Source organism: Microcaecilia unicolor, chromosome 7 (genome assembly GCF_901765095.1).
Source record: "Microcaecilia unicolor chromosome 7, aMicUni1.1, whole genome shotgun sequence".
NCBI lineage: Eukaryota > Metazoa > Chordata > Amphibia > Gymnophiona > Siphonopidae > Microcaecilia > Microcaecilia unicolor.
In genome coordinates, this window is record NC_044037.1 from 3,179,439 (window position 1) to 3,199,472 (window position 20,034).

The following is a 20,034-nucleotide window of genomic DNA, read 5'->3' on the forward strand; positions in this document are numbered from 1 at the left end:
AAAAACACTATATACATGTGCCTATCCACCATTACTAAACACTCTCTTCACTCATGAGGATATTTAAATGTTCCCAGGCAGGAAGTGATGTCGATAAACAGGTGCAACCAATTACAAAACAAACTCTTGCTGCGTGCACGTTACTACGTCTCCATAATCAATGTCACGATCCTAAAATAGATATATATCAGCCAAAAAAATAAAAGGAAGAAAAGGAAAAGATAACTAAATAACAGTATTCCATTCAATCATGTCATTTAATCCGTCAGGATGCATCGTTCCCAATTCAAAAATCCAGTACTGTTCTCTCTTATTTAATATCTGATCCACATTTTCTCGTGTAACAGAATGTTGAACATGTTCAATGATAAGCCATTGCAACTGTCCAAACTGATGATCATGTCCCACACAGTGTGTCACTAACGGAGCAGACAACACCCTTCTGTGCAGGCTACTCTTATGTTCAGTAAGTCGTAGCTTAATCTGTCTTTTCGTCCGGCCCACGTACCATTTATGGCAAGGACATATAATCTCGTAAACTACATACGTGGACTCACAAGTGGTGTTAGTTCTATAATGAAATACTTTGAAAGGCGCTTTTGGAGATATCCACTGTGTGCCCGTTATAGCCTGCGCACAGAACTGGCAATGGCCACATGATTGATGACCCACTATTGTTTGTGGAGGGGATTCTTGACTACAAGATATGGTATGAACTAAGTTCTGACCTCTCTTGTATGCTATGCAAGGACGCTGTAAAAAAGGTTCGTGTAAAGACAAAATTTGCCAATGTTGGTTGATAATCTTAGAAATCTGAGGTGCCAAGTCCGTATAAGTGAGTACACATACAAACTTATCCAATACATCTGTCGATTTTTCTTGCAACAATAATGGACGCTGAGCAAACCACGTATACTCCGTTCAGGATAACCTCTCTCTAACAACCGCCTGGTCAACTCCTTTGATTGTTGTCGAAATGCAACATCTGATGAACAAATGCGACGTAAGCGCAAAAATTGTCCAATTGGTAAGGATTCTTGCATGTGGTATGGATGATGACTATTATATTGCAGCAATGAATTGTGGTCAGTAGGTTTTCTAAATACTGTAACAGCAATCTCCTGATTGTCCTTATATACCCAGGTATCCAGAAACGATATACTTTCACTGCTACTTTGCATGGTAAATCTAAGGTTATTATCCAGAGTGTTTAACCATGTTACAAACTGCTGTAAAGCGCTCTGAGATGAAGTCCAAATACAAAAGACATCGTCTATAAAACGATGCCAGATCTTCACATGTTGGAACCACTCTGACTTATAAAGATGTTTCTCCTCAAATGCACTCACATACAAATTGGCAATACTGGGTGCCGCTGCTGATCCCATTGCGACCCCATGATGTTGAGCATAATACGTAGACTCAAACAAAAAATAATTTTTCAGCAGAACCAACTGTGAAAGTTCCATCAAGAACGTAGTAGAAACTCGCGTCAATGTTGATCTTTTCTGTAATGTATCACACACTATCTGCAATGCTGCTGGCTGAGGGATATTTGAATACAACGACTCCAAATCCATTGTTACTAAAGTCATCTCCGAAGTTACTGGTCCGACTTGGGTAAGGACACGTAAAAAATGTGAAGTGTCTTTAATGTAAGATCTGGCCTGGATAACAAGTGGCTGTAAATGAAGGTCAAGAAAATGTGACAAGGGCTCTAACACCATATCTCTAAGAGACACGATGGGACGCCCTGGAGGGTCCTGCAATCTTTTGTGAATCTTAGGTACAGTGTAAAACACCAGTATCTTCGGATGTTTATTCACTAGATATCTTGCTTCAGCCTTCATAATTGTACCCTCTTATACTGCCTTTTGCACCAGACCCTCTATAACATTGATTAATTCTGGAGTCGGATCTTGTTGTAGCGGTACATAATAGGAGGAATCCGCTAGCTGTCTTAAAACTTCCCTCTGGTATTGACTGTAATCTTGCACCATGACTGAGCCTCCTTTATCAGCCAGTCGTATTACAATAGTAGAGTCAGACACTAATTGTTGTACCGCTTCACGTTCTTGCTTCGTAAAATTAACATATCTCCTAGATGGCCTTAATTGTCCCATGGATGCTTGTTCTAGTCGTTCTACGTCCCTGATCACCAAAGCTTTAAAAGTAGAAATATAAGAATCTATATTTCCTGGTGGAATCCAAGTTGACTTAGGATGAACTAAAGGCTTCTCGTTCGGCCCTCGCATTGACGCTGCTTTACAAATAATGGCACTCAAAATCCAGAGAGAGCACCTCGGTACTATCTAGATAGTAACAGAACAATAGGAGGCAGTGATCTGCGAATGCTCAAGCAGGTCAGAGTATAGAGCAGACCATCCAAGCCATTTGGTTGTGGGAGGAGCCAGCATTAGTAGTGCACTGGTCCCCCTCACATGCCAGGACACCAACCGGGCACCCTAGGGGGCACTGCAGTGGACTTCAGAAATTGCTCCCAGGTGCATAGCTCCCTTACTTTGTGTGCTGAGCCCCCCAAAACCCACTCCCCACAACTGTACACCACTACCATAGCCCTTAAAGGGTAACGAGGGGCACCTAGATGTGGGTACAGTGGGTTTCGGGTGGGCTTTGGAGGGCTCCAATTTACCACCACAAGTGTAACAGGTAGGTGTTGGGTGGGCCTGGGCCCGCCTGCCTGAAGTGCACTGCAGTATCCACTAAAAACTGCTCCAGGGACCTGCATAGTGCTGTGATGGAGCTGGGTATGACATTTGAGGCTGGCATAGAAGCTGGCGAAAAAATATTGTGTTTTTTTTGGGGTGGAAGGGGTTGGTGACCACTGAGGGAGTAAGGGGAGGTGATCCCCGATTCCCTCTGGTTGTCTTCTGGTCAGTTCAGGCACCTTTTCAAGGCTTGGTCGGGAACAAAAAGGGACCAAGTAAAGTCGGCCAAATGCTTGTCAGGGCCGCCCTTCTTTTTTCCATTATCGGCCGAGTACAGCCATCTGTTAGCCACGCCCCTGTCCTGCCTTCGGTACACTGCCGACACGCCACCTTGAACTTTGGCCGGCCCTGCGACGGAAAGCAGTTGAAGCCGGCCAAAATCGGCTTTCGATTATACTGATTTGGCCGGCCTTCTCCTAAGGCCGGCCATCTCCCGATTTGTGTCAGAAGATGGCCGCCCTTCTCCTTTGAAAATAAGCTGGATTATAAACTAAACACAACGATGTAGATAATATTGTAAAGGGCAGCATAATTGAACATAATGATGACTGGATGTATTTATTCACATAATAGGGCAGCGATTGGGTTATGCAGATATATGCCATTCCTTCTATTGTGAGGTTTTGTTGAGAATTTGAGCTGCACAGAAAATTTGTGCTTTAATAAGGGGCACCAGCATGATGGTTCCCTTTGCTCTGAGAACGCCAAAAGTGCGATGATGGTTCTCTAAGCCAATCACTTTTACAATGATTGATGTGTGAACTGAGCACTTTTCAATTCAATTTAAATTTATTATTTATAAACATAAAAGTACATAATTTTTGTTGATGTTCTTTATACCTTAGATTAAGTTGTTTGAAATAAGAGGTATAGGTTTACAGTTAAGGTTTTCCTATTCATTGTTTGCAGTCTGAATATTACTAGTACCAGAATAAGTACCAGCAGCCAAGTTATATCCGGAAATTCAGTGCCAGCTACTGATTATCATGATATAAAATAACAATGTGACTGGTGTTTTTAAATCAAATGCTGATCATTGTGGCTTAATATTACCCCTATGTTTCTGTGAGAAGAGGGGCTGCAGTAAATACATGACAAACAAATTTTGCGATTTATCCCTCTGTAACGGTGAATTCTGAAAGCAGCTCCGAACGTTTTTGGTCACTATTATTTTCTCAGCCTTCCAGGGATGGTGTTAGTGATGCAAGGGCCCAGGGCACAAATCCACCAAAACCTGTTGGCTGTGTTGTCCTCTTCAGTTTTGGGCAGCATTGCTGGCTCTGTAGTATGGGAGCCCAGGGTGGTTACCTTGGTTGTTAGCCCATAATGCTGGCTCTGCATCCTTTTATAATTTTGAAGAACTGATAAATCCTTAATAGCAACATTGCTTAATTTATAGAGAAAATGCAAGTGGAACTGTGGATTTGGGGGAGGGGGCAGGAACAACAGGAGAAGAGGGGCTGAAGTTGGGAGTAGAGTGACTGTTCTTAGCCTACAGGTAAAAGGAGGGCAGAGAATATGCCTAGAGCAAGGGCTAGAATAGAACACCCCAATAGCTCTGGAGTCTGAAAAAAAGTCCTGGAACTGCATTCCCAGGCCATTCCCCCAGAAATTAAGCTCTGACTAAAAATGAGCAACTATTCCGAAAGACTCCTAGTGAGCAGAGGGAATCATTCCTGAAAAGCAACGATCAAAAGTGGAATTTGGCTTTGAAGGGCTGGAGACCCTTGTGCTATTATCTGGCATTCCCTAAGCACTGATAAGAACAGGTGCTTCCAATAAGTTCTTTCCTGCAGAACCAGTACCACCTGTATATTAGGATCAGCGTCCCTCAGCAGTTTCCATGTCAGATACTCACCCCAGCCGTCCATCCATGGCTGCAGCTCCACCAGGAATGATTTTGGTGATAAATATGCCAGGATCATCTGGGATATGAGGGTTATCAACGCCTCCAGCAATACTAAAGCCAAGTCCAGAATTCCCCTGAAGAAAAAAAAGAAACCAGAGCATCAGATCCTACTCTTGCACAAAAGACTGAAGGGCCAATGTAACCAGCCGAGTTTTAGAACTGTGTGCTAAAGTCAGCATCCTGTGTCCTGCTGCTTGCATTGAAAAACCTTTCAATCCCAATGCAGTAAACTAATGGCATACAAATTACTATACTGAAAGAAAAAAAATGTGTGCACCATTGCAGTAACACGCTGCATTTTCTGCATCAGGCAGACACTTTTTTTCGTTTCCTGCATGAGCCAATCCCCAAAGACAGGAATAAACTTCCATCTAGTGCAGATGACGACAGTAAGTTGCCACAATACTATAAATATTCAGCATTACAAGGCAGCAGCGTAGCCAGACAGCCAATTTTGGATGGGCATGAAATTTTCACTCCAGTCCCTCCTCCCCTTGCTGTCTGCCCCCTGGCACCCACCAACTCAAAATATAAATATCTTGGCTGGCTGGTATCTCCAAGCTCTGCCAGCTGAAGACCTCCTCCAAAGGTGGCTAGAACTCCCTTTTGCCAAGCCTTACAGTTGGCATCCTACACATGCTCAGTGTTTGCACATATACAGGGTGCTAGCAAGAGTTAGGACTGGTATTAAGCATGCTGAGGACCAGGGCAGAAATTAAGGAGGACCCCCCCCCCCCCCCCCACACACACACACACACACACATCTCCCTACTTGCCATTACTATCACACACTGACAGATCCTCACTAAGTACAGAACAAGGGATTATAAATTAGAAATAAAAATGTGTAGACAAAAATTGAACTGGGAACCTCAAGAAGTTAAACTTGGCATGTAGTGCAACGCTGGAAAAATAAAATAGAAATGCAGTTCCTTTTGTTGGTCCATGTTTGTCTGTCTTCTGCTGATTCTTCTTACAGTGGCAGCTGTCCATTTGCCCTTTCTCCTCTTTCCTGTCTTTTGTTCCATTCCATCACTACACCTGGCATAGAGTAGAGGAGTGGCCTAATTAGGGTTACCATATGGCACCAGAAAAAGGAGGACAGATTGAGCCAGTCTGGGTTTTACTTCCATTGCTTTCAATGGAAGCAAAACCCGGACTGGATCAATGTGTCCTCCTTTTTCTGGAGCCATATGATAACCCCAGGCCTAATGGTCAATGCAGTAGACTTTGATCCCAGCATCCTCAGTTCAGTTCCCACTGCAGCTGTCCATGACCCTGGGGAAGTCACTTAATCCTCCATTACCTCAGGTACAAAAACCAAGATTTGTGAACCCTCTAGAGATAGTACCTGCTTATAATTGGATTGTAAGCCACATTGAACCTGAACTGTGTTTGGGATAATGCTCTTATGCTGCCTCTTTGTCTACTCAGATTTTACCCTCTTTCTCACTAAACTCCTTCTTTTTACTTTTCACCTACATATGAACTTTCTATCTCCATCTCTCATTCCCTGGACCTCTCATTTCTCATCTCAATGCTTCCTCAGCCTCCTATTTCCTTCCATCTTCTCCATATTACCACCCTCTAAACTGAGCGGAAATCCTGCACTTATGGTCCTACCAATGGGGGGAGGGTTCTGTTTCACTTTCAATATTGAGGATCAGGCAACCTCCCTGTCTTTTTACCAATTGAAAACACAATATTGAAGCAAACACCCTCCCCCCCCTTTTGCCCCCCATATTTATGGAGGCAGATTGTTTATTTTTATATGTATATGTTGGACATTGTTATATCAGATTGCATTGCTGCAATAGGTTACATTGTTTGTACCTTTAAGAAAGGCAGGAAGTGCCTTTGGACTACAAATATTAGCTTTCCTGCAGTGCTCTGTAATAGGCTTTTGCTGAGCACATGTCCCAGTTCCCTATGCCTTGAGGGACTTTTCCTACTGCATGGTTTTTTTGTCTGTGTATGATGGGATATAGCCTGCATATTCTCTCTCCATTGAGTAACTGGAATCTGTCTTCAGCATGCTTGTTATGAACTGAATCTAACACTGTGCCTAGCTGCTTTTAAGCCTTTCAAAAAGCCTTGTAACATCATCAAATGTTCACCATTTAAAGTATTAACAGCATTACTCATCAGCCAGTGCTGAGACTTCCTGGCTTCCCTGGTTACAGGGTGAGCTGGTAGAGAACAGACTCCCAGTTCTGAAAGGCAAAGACTTGTGCATCACTACAAACTGTGATTTTCTTTGTTCGATTTGCATTAAAGAAGTTTTAATTCAAGAGTTCTTAGTCTTCACAGTGATGTTCTATATTACAGTCTAGCTAACTGTGAGGCAGCACTTCTGCAAGGACTGTACAGTGAAAATTTGTGGAAACTACAAAGGCACAATAAATTTGGGAAAGTTGCAAGGTGCAGAATATTACAGACATAAGAACATAAGAGTAGTCATACTGAGGCAGTGAGCAAAAGAAATTGAATAATTCTGAGAAATCATATGAAGGGTTAATTTTGTTTAAAGGTGCTCAGATATTATTTTAAATTCTCAGTTCTGCTAGCAAGTGAAGGAATGTTATCTGGTTTAAGTTATTTACATTTGCTGGGCTGGGTTAGAAAGGTCAGACACAGGAATTTCTTTCAACCTTGTGAGGGATGGATTGCTAAGCAAACACATGTATTCTATTATGAGCCGGTATATAGCAGGCTGTTTGTTTAGGATTAGTTTAAAATGCTTAGAAGAAATACTGTTTAGAGAGAGGCAATAGATTAGTATTTACAAGTTTTTGATATTTAGAATATGTTTACTCTGTGTAGTTAAATGTAGAATGTCTGTTAAATTCTGTATTACTCTTTGTCTGCTGTTTAAGACTGCAGTTGAGGAGATCAACATGTGGTTAGACTTATCTGCAGTTCTGGCTGGTTTAATATATAAGCTGATAGGTGAACGAGGTCAGGGCTAGTTAGCTCTCGTCTCCTTGATTAATTATAAGCTAAGTGTAGGACTGGGTCAGTTTGAGGAATACCAAACCTATGTAACTGATATTTCAAAAGTAATGATTGGTTGAGGCAAGGTGACCAATCTATTCCTTAAACCAATTGGGAGTAAAGGGGGCTAGGCTAGGAGGAGGGCTTAGGACCCTATTTAAGTAGGAGCAGAAGCAGTTTACGTCAGAAGGAGCTCAGAAGAAAGGAAGAAAGCTGGAAGACAACAGGAGAGACAGCATAAGAAGAGAAGCAGCTGAGACAAAGACACAGAGAGCTGAGAGAAAGACACAAAGAGCTAAGAGAGGAGAAGAGAGCTAGAACTGATGTCCTGCTTTGTTTGCTGGCAAATAAAGAAGATTTCTCTCTCATTCTGGTGTGTGCTGTCTGACTCCTGAAGCATCACAAATTCCTATCCCAATTCCTGCAACAATTCTTGGTGGCAGCGGTGGGATAAATCCTGCATTAATCCCAGCACCCAACTGACTGGAGAACATTTGCCGGGTATGTATTCTGTATTTTGTATTGTAATCCTAGCTAGGAAGTTGTAAACCAGCCCCTCAAGAAAGAGGGAAGGAGAATCTGATCAATTCTCAGCAAAGGCCCTAGTACCTTCTAGTCGCGGGGACTAGAAGCGAAAACGCTTGAGCTTATCTGTATCTGAGAAATTTGAAATTGTTGGGTGGGATTTTCTGTATGGGATGTGTGATGCTTGAATGTTAGAAGAGTGCAGACCTCTTACTGCATTCTCAAAAACTCCTTCCCTCTTTGTGTGTTGTAACTGTAAGCATTATGGGTGGGACATCATCTAGAACAATTGCTACCCCCCTAGATTGTATGCTTAGAAATTTCAAAAAAGGATTTTTAATTAATGACTATGGACAGACTTTAAGCTCAGGTACTTTAAGAACCTTGTGTGAAGTTGAGTGGCCATCTATGGGAGTGGGGTGGCCCCCTAGTGGCAGCTTAGATATTGAAGTAATCCGGAAGGTCTACAGCATAGTAGTAGGAGGACCAGAATATTCTGAACAACTCCCTTATATAGATTCCTGGGACAGCCTTGTGACTGACCCTCCCTCTTGGTTGAAAACTTATATGGGATCCCCAGTAAAATTCATGTTAGGCCGTGTTCAAAGAAAGATTAGAAAATCTAAACTAGAAGAGGGAAAGAGCCCTAGGAAGCCTACCACCCAATCGGTGGCTTCCGCCCCTACCCTGTCTGAGAAACCCATACTCTCTGATGACCCCTCAGACCTTGAGCCGCCACCTTATGGCCCATTGTTGGGGTTCCGTGCCGCCCCCAGAGATCCACGCCGCCCAGCCCAAGCCTCTCCAGCACAGGCTTCTCCGGATAGTTCTTCCCCTCCTGTGCCAAACCTGCCACACCCTAGGTTGGACTTTTCACCTGGCCTCTACCCTTCTGTGCCAAATCCTCTCCTGTTAACCTCTGAAGACCCGTTTTGGGTTCCACTCCCTGACTCCTCAACTCCCGACAGCCCAGCCTCTCCTTCTAATACCCCTACCCACTCATCAGGGGCCCGGCATCCCTTTCAATGGACTGACTCACCTGTGACCACCTCTCAGTCTATGAGTACCCCTCCCCATCCCTCAGGGGTTCAACACACCTCCACTGAATGGGTTAGACCCGCTGCAATTACCTTTGAGCATGATAGAAGGGTAGCTCCTAGCTCTACCTCAGGTTCCATTCCCACCTCCTCAAGAGTTCTGCCACTTCGTCAGGTAACTACCACTCGACCGGATCCTAATAATCAGGGTCAGGTTATACAGGCACAGGCCTATCAGTATGTACCCTTCACAACCATCGATCTCCTGAATTGGAAGACGCATTATCCCTCTTATACTGAAAAGCCTCAGGCGGTGGTGGACCTAGTGACTAGCATTATGGCCACCCATAACCCAACCTGGACTGATTGTCAACAACTTCTCCTGACCCTCTTCACAACTGAGGAGAGGCGGAAGATTTTGCAAAATGCTGAGGCCATCACGCGAGAGCGTGTCCCCGGGGGGATACAGGACCCAGAGGGATGGGTTAGAGCTCGGTTTCCTCGCGCAGCTCCAGATTGGGATCCAAATGATGGGCAGCACTATGAACTGTTGTCTGGCTATTGCCGGGACTTACTGGAAGGTATGAGGAAAGGCATAAAGAGGCCCATTAATCTGGCAAAGGTCTCTGAAATTCTCCAAGGGGCAACTGAATCCCCTGGGGCCTTTCTAGAGCGACTAATTGAAGCCTACAGAACATACACCCCATTTGACCCTGAAGCCCAAGAAAACCAGAGAATGGTGAATAGCGCATTGGTGGCCCAGAGTATGCCAGATATCCGGAAGAAGTTGCAGCGTCAGGAGGGATTCGCAGGGATGAATACCACCCAGCTAATTGAGATCGCAACCAAGGTTTTCATTAATAGAGATCAGGAGGTGCGCCGAGAGGCTGACCGGAAGATGCAGAAGAAGGCCGACCTTTTAGCGGCAGCCATTACTAATTCCACTCTTAATCGAGGTCGACCTCTAGCTAATGGGAAGCCAAAGTGGGACCCCGGACCACCAGCCAGGCTCCGAGATTCCTTCAATCAATCCCGGCCAAGGGGGGAGAATCCCAGACCAAGATTGGAGAGGGATCAGTGTGCCTATTGTAAGGAAAGAGGGCACTGGAAAGATGAATGCCCCCAGAGGCGCCAGGGACTGAGAAGGGGACCAGGAGATCGAGGAAGCCGAGGCCGAGTTCGAGAGGGAAGATATGAGCCTCCTGAATCTGACATCATCGGGATAGCCGAGATGGCAGAATGGGACGAATAGGACAGACCGGGTTCCTACAAACTGGGCTCCCAGGAACCTATGGTCAAGTTAACTATAGGGAGCCGCTCAATTCCATTCATGATTGATACAGGAGCGGAACATTCTGTTGTGACGGAGCGATTAGCGCCTGTGTCTGGAAAAACTGTCCGAGTGGTGGGTGCCACGGGGGTGCAGAACCGGAGGCCCTTCCTGACAACCCGTAGATGCCAATTGGGCTCACACATAGTCACTCATGAATTCCTGTATATGCCAGACTGTCCAATCCCTTTGTTAGGTCGAGACCTGCTGTCCAAGCTTAGGGCCCAAATTTCCTTTGACTCTGATGGCCAGACTTCAGTCTCCTTTCGGCCCCCAACATCCAGCCCTAAGGGTATACTGAGTTTCTGTTGCCCTCTTGAAGAAGAATGGCGGCTGCATCAGTCGCAGGGCCAAGTTGACCTACCCCTGGCAGACAGCTTTCAGGTCAGTGGGGTATGGGCAGAAGATAATTCCCCAGGGTTGGCCCGAAATATTCCTCCTGTACATGTAGACTTACTTCCAAGTGCCCGGCCAATCCATCTTCGCCAATACCCAATTCCCAGAAAGGCTCTGGAAGGGATTCAAGCACATTTGAATCGTCTGTTATCCCATGGAATTATTCGACCTTGCCAGTCTCCATGGAATACGCCACTATTGCCAGTTCAGAAGCCAGGGACTGAGGATTACCGGCCAGTCCAAGACTTACGAGTGGTCAACAAATCCACTATTTCATTACACCCTGTAGTGCCTAATCCATATGTCCTGCTAGGATTGATACCTTCTGGAGCTACCCATTTCACAACACTAGATTTAAAAGATGCCTTCTTTTGTATTCGGGTGGCCCCCGCCAGTCAATTGCTTTTTGCCTTTCAATGGGAAAACCCAGTAACAGGAAGGAAGCTTCAGTATACATGGACCCGCCTGCCACAGGGGTTCAAGAATTCCCCCACTATTTTTGGGACAGCCCTAGGACAAGACCTTAAGACTTTTAAATCTGAGCCTTCCAGGCGAGTTTTACTCCAGTATGTAGATGATCTCCTGATTGCAGCAGTGACTCAGGAAGAGTGTTTTGAGGCTACCAGAGAATTGCTGGAGCTACTCTTGGATGCAGGCTATAAGGTCTCACGCTCAAAGGCCCAACTTTGTCAGTCAGAAGTGAAGTATCTGGGCTTTTGCATTTCCCAGGGAAGTCGGAGATTGGATGCTAGTAGGAAGCAAGCAGTAGCTGCAATTCCCCAACCCAAGTCCAGAAGGGAAGTTAGGGAATTTCTGGGAGCAGCCGGATTCTGCAGAATTTGGATTCCAAATTTTGCATTGATGGCGAAACCCCTATACCAAGCCACAAAGGGGGGTGAAAAGGAACCATTTGAATGGGGATCTACTGCTCAACAATCCTTCATTGCCATAAAGAAAGCCCTACTCCAAGCCCCTGCGTTAGGCCTTCCTGATGTGGAGAAACCTTTCTCATTGTATGTCCATGAGAGACAGGGGGTTGCTCTGGGTGTGCTGACCCAGATGATGGGATCCTGGCAGAGGCCTGTTGCATACCTGTCTAAACAGCTGGATGGAGTGGCTAAAGGATGGCCAGCCTGCATGAGGGCCATTGCAGCAACAGCCTTACTGGTCCAGGAAGCTGATAAGTTGACCTTGGGGCAAGAACTGGTTGTTAAAGTCCCCCATGCAGTTCTCACCCTCATGGAGTATAAGGGCAACCACTGGTTTACAAATAACCGCATGGTTAAGTACCAAGCTAGTTTGTGTGAGAATCCACGGATACACCTGGAAACAGTGGCTACATTCAATCCCGCCACTCTTTTGCCAGCATCTGAGGGACCACCAGATCATGACTGTATCCAAACCATGGATGAAGTGTATTCCAGTCGACCAGATCTTAAAGATGTTCCATGGAGGGACCCAGATGTAATTTATTTCACAGATGGAAGCAGTTATGTGGAGAACTCCAAGCGACTGGCAGGCTATGCTGTGGTGACAGAAGACAAGGTGATAGAAGCAAGAGCCCTGCCCCAAGGAACTTCAGCTCAGAAAGCAGAACTTGTGGCCCTCATACGAGCTCTGGAGTTAGCAGCAGGACTGGTAACCAACATTTATACTGATTCCAAATATGCCTTCACAACTCTACATGCTCATGGAGCTTTGTATAAGGAAAAGGGACTCATAAATGCTGCAGGCCAACCTGTTAAGTATGGACCTGAAATACTTCAGCTGCTAGAGGCTGTGTGGGCCCCTAAGAAGGTAGCTGTCATTCATTGCAGGGGACACCAAAGAATAGATACTCCAGTGGCCCGAGGGAACCGCCATGCTGATCGGGTGGCCAAGGAAGCTGCTCGAGGACCCCCAGCAAGTACTGTGACCCCCCTGTTCCAAATTCGATTGCAAGAATGGACACCTATGTATACCCAAATGGAAGAGAAATGGGCTCAAGAAGAAGGTGCAGTAAGGAGACCTGATGGCTGGTTACATCTCCCTGATACCAGAGTTCTGGTGCCACGCCACCTAGCTTGGCCTGTAGTGTCTCAAGCTCATGACCTATCACACTTAGGGAAAACAGCACTAGCCCGCCTACTCAATCGAGTAGTGGTGCTGGAAGGATTGGATAGTCTGGTTGCCACTGCCTCTGCCCGATGTACTCTCTGTGCCCAGAATAATGCTCGTCAGGGACCCCGTATTCCACCAGGAGTTCAGTTTAGAGGACTAACACCCTTTGAGTCCCTAGTTATAGACTTCACAGAAATGCCCAGGAGTGGTAGGTTCCGATACCTCTTAGTCATGGTCTGTACCTTTTCTGGGTGGGTGGAAGCATATCCTACAGTCACTGAGAAAGCCACAGAAGTAGCTCGAGCCCTCCTTAGGGATGTCATCCCCAGGTATGGACTGCCTCTTGCCATAGGTTCAGATAATGGTCCCGCCTTTGTTGAAGCTACACTTCAGGCCCTGTCCCGCGCTTTGCGCATTACCTGGAAATTGCATTGTGCCTATCGTCCCCAGAGTTCAGGGCAGGTTGAGCGGGCAAACAGAACCTTGAAAAATAGCCTAGCAAAGATTTGTCAAGAAACCCAATTGAAATGGCCACAGGCACTGCCACTAGCCCTTTTCCGTCTCCGATGCACTCCAACTAAAGGAACAGCCCTCTCTCCCTTTGAAATTGTGTATGGGAAGCCCCCAGCCATTTTACAGGGAATTAAGGGAGACATAGGGATTTTAGGGTCTGCCCAGGTGCAGGAGCAGGTAGCCCTCCTGGGTAAGATAATTTCTGAGCTTCAGTCTTATGTGAGAGAAATAAACCCTGTCCCCTTCCAGGCTCAGGTACATTCCTTCCTGCCAGGGGATAGAGTTTGGGTGAAAGACTGGAGGCTCCAGCCTTTGGGGCCCCGATGGAAAGGACCTTTTACTGTTTTGCTTTCTACCCCTACAGCTGTGAAGGTCGCAGGGATTACTCCATGGGTCCATTGGTCTCGAATTAAGTCTGCTGACCAGACTGAGCCCAGCACGGATCAGACGGAGCCTAAACAGTGGAGAGCAGAAAGAGATCCAGCGGAGCCATTGAAGTTGCGCCTGACCCGAATCAAAGAATCTACTAGCTGAAAAGAAGGGTCAACTGCATACTGCAGGAGCGGCTGAACTTCGGCTTCATACTGAGACTCTTTCTTGCCTGATTCTGGCTTTCTTGGAATTTGAAAGCTTGATCCTTGTCAGTTGAGGGTCTATCCCAACTGGTATAAGAACTCAAAGACTGAGAACATTATATGAGAGTAATCTGTGATTAGCACAGACTGTTGAAATATTACTGCTTAATTAGTTTGCTGTATTTGTTTTAGATTAGGAAGAAAGAAAATGTTATTCCTAGTTAGGACCACTATAATCTCCAGAGTCTGAGTTGTGAGACTTATCTCTGCATAAGCTGATTTTAGTCTCAAAGGGGGGAATGAGGCAGTGAGCAAAAGAAATTGAATAATTCTGAGAAATCATATGAAGGGTTAATTTTGTTTAAAGGTGCTCAGATATTATTTTAAATTCTCAGTTCTGCTAGCAAGTGAAGGAATGTTATCTGGTTTAAGTTATTTACATTTGCTGGGCTGGGTTAGAAAGGTCAGACACAGGAATTTCTTTCAACCTTGTGAGGGATGGATTGCTAAGCAAACACATGTATTCTATTATGAGCCGGTATATAGCAGGCTGTTTGTTTAGGATTAGTTTAAAATGCTTAGAAGAAATACTGTTTAGAGAGAGGCAATAGATTAGTATTTACAAGTTTTTGATATTTAGAATATGTTTACTCTGTGTAGTTAAATGTAGAATGTCTGTTAAATTCTGTATTACTCTTTGTCTGCTGTTTAAGACTGCAGTTGAGGAGATCAACATGTGGTTAGACTTATCTGCAGTTCTGGCTGGTTTAATATATAAGCTGATAGGTGAACGAGGTCAGGGCTAGTTAGCTCTCGTCTCCTTGATTAATTATAAGCTAAGTGTAGGACTGGGTCAGTTTGAGGAATACCAAACCTATGTAACTGATATTTCAAAAGTAATGATTGGTTGAGGCAAGGTGACCAATCTATTCCTTAAACCAATTGGGAGTAAAGGGGGCTAGGCTAGGAGGAGGGCTTAGGACCCTATTTAAGTAGGAGCAGAAGCAGTTTACGTCAGAAGGAGCTCAGAAGAAAGGAAGAAAGCTGGAAGACAACAGGAGAGACAGCATAAGAAGAGAAGCAGCTGAGACAAAGACACAGAGAGCTGAGAGAAAGACACAAAGAGCTAAGAGAGGAGAAGAGAGCTAGAACTGATGTCCTGCTTTGTTTGCTGGCAAATAAAGAAGATTTCTCTCTCATTCTGGTGTGTGCTGTCTGACTCCTGAAGCATCACAAATTCCTATCCCAATTCCTGCAACAATTCTGGGGTAGACCAATGGACAGTCTAGCCCAGTATCCTGTTTTCCAAACTGTCAGCTGTCTCTCCCCCCCCCCCCCCCTCCGTTCTAATTTAAAAGGTGCTGTCTTTTTAAAATCTTAGTGCCCAGGTCCACGTGATGTGCTGAGAGGACATGTGCTCGTTCCTTTCTGGGGTTCCCGCACCCCGATCATCCTTTTTAGAAGCCGCTTCAGAAGCCTTCAGTGAAAATTTCATGCTGAAACCCCAAGTGGATGGACAGATTTCTGGTGATGCCCGTGAGCAAAATGCCTGCAAAAAAAACTAAATCCTGAGTGTGAAAAGCTTTGCGCCTGTGAAGACAAGATGGCGCCGGCTGAGCACTCCGAGGCCTTGGCATTCTCAACAACGCAGCTACAACAAATCACAGAAGCCATAGGTCGTACCCTAGAACCGCGCTTGAACAAGCTTTCTGTCCAGCTCATTAAAGTAGAATCGATGTTGGTGGACATGAGCAAAAGAACCACAGAGCTGGAGGAGACAGTTCTGGTGGCGGAAGATGCGGGGACAGAGATGACAAAAAAAAATGGAGCAACTGGAGAAACAAGTTAAAACCTTGGAAGCTCAAATAGACAATTTAGAGAGTCAGTCACGAAGAAGTAATTTGCGCCTGATTGGCCTACCTGAATCCCTACCGGACCGGAACCTTCTAGAGCTGTTGGAGCGGTGGCTGTGCACAGAATTTGTGTTGTTGGATAGTATGGGCCCTCTCTGCCTGGAAAGAGTGCACCGGGTGGGCCGTATGTGTGAAGGAAGGAACAGGTCTCGGGTGGTGTTGGTGAAAGTGCACAACTATATACACAAACAGGAGATCCTACGAGGCTTTTGGCAAAAGCGAGACACTCTCAAATGCGATGGAGTTTCGGTACAGATTTATCAAGATTACTCAGTGGTGTTGCAGGAGAAAAGACGCCGTTTCTCCCCCTTTGCACGGAACTACGCAAGCTCAAAGCCCCCTTTATGTTTCTTTACCCAGCATTGTTAAAGATATTCCATCAGGGACAGTGGAAGGCATTTGATTCGCCTAAGGCAGCACAACAATGTTTAAATGACTTTCGAGAGCCCCTCCGAAGGGACACCACCTTGTAAGTGGTAGAGGGGCTTCCGTGTTTCAATGACTCAGAGGGCTATGCTGTAGGGTTACCCATATCGGACAGGCCTCTGAGGAGAAACCAGACAAAGAGTGTCCCAACCTGGAGGATCCAAGATGGCGTTGAGGGAGGACGTACGCTAGTTGAGTTCCCGTTTTACACCAGAATGCCTGAAGAAGAGGGCGCGCTCCCCAGAGAATGGGGAAGAGAAAAGGCAAAGCCGTGGTGCTGTCCTCCTCGAACACGGCTGGGGTTCCCACCACTTCTCAATCTATTTTGGAGAGATTTGGGGTCATAACGTCGGGGATATCGGTTCTTGATTCGGAGAACAGCAAGGCTTTATTGTCGAATCTCAGTGGAGGGAGTGACTTTGAGTCCCCCTGTTGGCACGACCCCTCCAAGACCCGGAAATAGTAATGCTTCGCTATGGAGGTCAATAATGGAAACGCCTGAAGTGGGTTAGGATTTTCATGTGACCCGAGGAGGTCCTGGCCCAGCATCGACTCGGATAATAAACCAACTGGGGGATTGGAGAGTGAGCTCTTCCCCCCGAAGATATCTGGAGCGGTTTCTGTGGAGAAATTGGACCTGGTGAAGCCAATAATGTCATATTGGACGTACCATAGGAACTGCAGCAGAATGTGAATAACTCTCTTCTTCAGATGTTTAAAATTTTTCACTATCCAGCTTATAATCGAACGAGAAAAACGCCCAAGTTCCGACCTAAATCGGGAGATGGACGTTTATCTCACAAAAACGAATAAAGCGGTATAATCGAAAGCCGATTTTTGGGCGTTTTCAACTGCACTCCGTCGCGGATGCGGACAAAGTTTATGGGGGCGTGTCAGAGGTGTGGCGAAGGCGGAACTGGGGCGTGGTTATCTGCCGAACAGAGATGGGCGCATTTCACAGATAATGGGACAAAAGTATGCGTTTTTAGCTAGATTTTAGGGCACTTTTCCTGGACCCTGTTTTTTCACGAATAAGGCCCCAAAAAGTGCCCTAAATGACCAGATGACCACTGGAGGGAATCGGGGATGACCTCCCCTGACTCCCCCAGTGGTCACTAACCCCCTCCCACCTCAAAAAATGATGTTTCACAACTTTTTATTTTGACCCTCAAATGTCATACCCACCTCCCTTGGCAGCAGTATGTAGGTCCCTGGAGCAGTTGTTAGGGGGTGCAGTGGACTTCAGGCAGGTGGACCCAGGCCCATCCCCCCCTACCTGTTACAATTGTGCTGCTTAATGCTTAGTCGTCCAACCCCCCCCCCCCCGAACCCACTGTACCTACATGTAGGTGCCCCCCTTCACTCCTTAGGGCTATAGTAATGGTGTAGACTTGTGGGCAGTGGGTTTTGAGGGGGATTTGGGGGGGCTCTACACACAAGGGAAGGGTGCTATGCACCTGGGAGCTCTTTTACCTTTTGTTCTGTTTTTGTAAAAGTGCCCCCTAGGGTGCCTGGTTGGTGTCCTGGCATGTTAGGGGGACCAGTGCACTACGACTCCTGGCCCCTCCCACGAACAAATGCCTTGGATTTATTCGTTTTTGAGCTGGGCGATTTCATTGTCCATTATCGCTGAAAAGCAAAAACGCCCAGCTCACAACTTGGCGAATAAAACATGGACGTCTAATTTTTTCGAAAATACGCTTGGGTCCGCCCCTTCACGGACCCGTTCTCAGAGATAAACGCCCATGGAGATAGGCGTTTCTGTTAGATTATGCCCCTCTATGTGAGTTAAAGAATTTATATTAATACTTATCTAACAAAGTGGAAGTCCAAGATATAAAAATAGAGACTTTGATTACGGAAATGGCTTCTCTATGAAAATCAGATAATTTGGTAATGAAGAATAGTTATCTTTCTTGTATAAATTGGAATTTCTGGAGAACCAATTAAGGGAAAATAACTTGAGAATGAAAAATTTACCTATAATATCCTATATATCAGCTACTGAATTCTTGAAGAAATATTTCTCTGATACTTTGCTAATACCTTCTGATAGCCACCTTTTGGTGACTAAAATTATATTTCCTTTAAAATCTTCTTTATCAGAGAAAAGAGATGTAAGTTTAACTGACATTTTGGAAAATTCAGAAGTTATAGATACAGTTATTATTAGTGACTTTCGTCTTTGATTTAGATAGGAACAATGTTTTGAAATTGTATTTCCGATACATGGTTGATAGTTTTTTGCGTTCAAAGATGCATATATTTCCTGACACATCAAGGGAATCGCAGACTGGGAGGTGTGAGGTCTTGGCTTTTCAGCCAGGAATCATTGCCCTAGGTGGGACCTTCCTAGCGCGATTCCCTTGTAAGTGTTTTATTTCCTTATTACTTATTTGTTTGAACCTAAGAAATTATAAGAGTTTGTGGAAACAGATGAAGAATCCTCTGCAGCAGCTTCCTTCAGTTACCACTGTACCGGCTACAATAACCGATTAACCTTCCTCCCTCAGAAAATGTGAAGTGTAAGATTAACCATTTTGAGTTTTTCTTATTTTCTTTAAGATTGTTTTCCTGATCTTGGATCTTCCAATTGTGGACAATTATGTAAATACTAGTAAAAAAGCCCCGTTTCTGATGCAAATGAAATGGGGGCTAGCAAGGTTTTTTTCTGTGTGCATGTGGGAGTGTGTGTGTCCCTGCCCTCTGCCCTCTCTCCCTTCCCCTGTGCTGTGTGTCCCCTCTGCTCTCTGTCCCCTCCCCCCTCGGAGTCGAGTCCTTCAGTGTTGTTTCCTGCTGTGCTGTGTTTGTGTTACAGAGATAGTGAGGGCTTCTGCCCTCTCTCCCCTCCCCCCTCTGAGTCCTTCACTGTTACAGAGAGAGCGATTTGATTTCGTGCTTTGCTGTGTTTTCCTTCACTGTTTGTGTTACAGAGAGAGCGAGGGCGGGGCAGACACTCATGGGGAAACTGGATATCTCTCCCCCTTCACACTTCCGGCTGGAGGCTTCATTTAGAACGTTGGTGGTGCCTTTTATATATAGAGATATATTGTTGAGAGAAAATGTTTTCCTTTTTATATTAATTTCTGTATTTCCATACATTTATGTGATAAATGTGAATGTAATTAAGTAAAATGATAAATAAAATAAATAAAAAATGACTTTTGAGAGACTGCGACCCTCACTACCTGAGCATCCGGGCAGGATCTGGACTGATAAGTATAGTTACTAAATGTACAAATTACTGTTGGCAGGCTGTTGTTATACAGATTGGGGTGCGGAACCCCGTAACATCGGATTGAATCTCCTATTTTCATCACATACGTATGGTGGGAATTGTTTTGGGAATAGACAGGGATGGGAGGGGGGGTGGTGGGACAGGGGAGGGAGATTGGGAGTTATGAGGAGACTGGGGTGCTGCATGGGAGCGGAGGGGTCTAAGGCTAGATCTCGTAGAATTGGACTGTGGATGTGTATATGGTGTATGTGTGGGAAATGTGGGGACACCACTGGGTAAGACTGGGCGCCTGGTGATGTATGTTGAACGGGGACTTTGTAAAATGTCGAGACTTCTGACCCCTAGATGA

The 20,034-nt window shown here is 45.3% G+C and overlaps 1 protein-coding gene across 5 annotated transcripts in view; it reads right to left on the minus strand.

Annotated features, from left to right (window-relative positions):
* Positions 1 to 20,034, minus strand: part of DLG3 (discs large MAGUK scaffold protein 3) — a 409,804-nt gene that overhangs the window by 301,841 nt on the left and 87,929 nt on the right. For all 5 annotated transcript variants that reach the window (XM_030208894.1, XM_030208893.1, XM_030208892.1 and 2 more), the window contains one exon: positions 4,588 to 4,712. In XM_030208894.1, the coding sequence (XP_030064754.1) occupies positions 4,588 to 4,712 (125 nt within the window). The remainder of the gene's footprint in view (positions 1 to 4,587; positions 4,713 to 20,034) is intronic.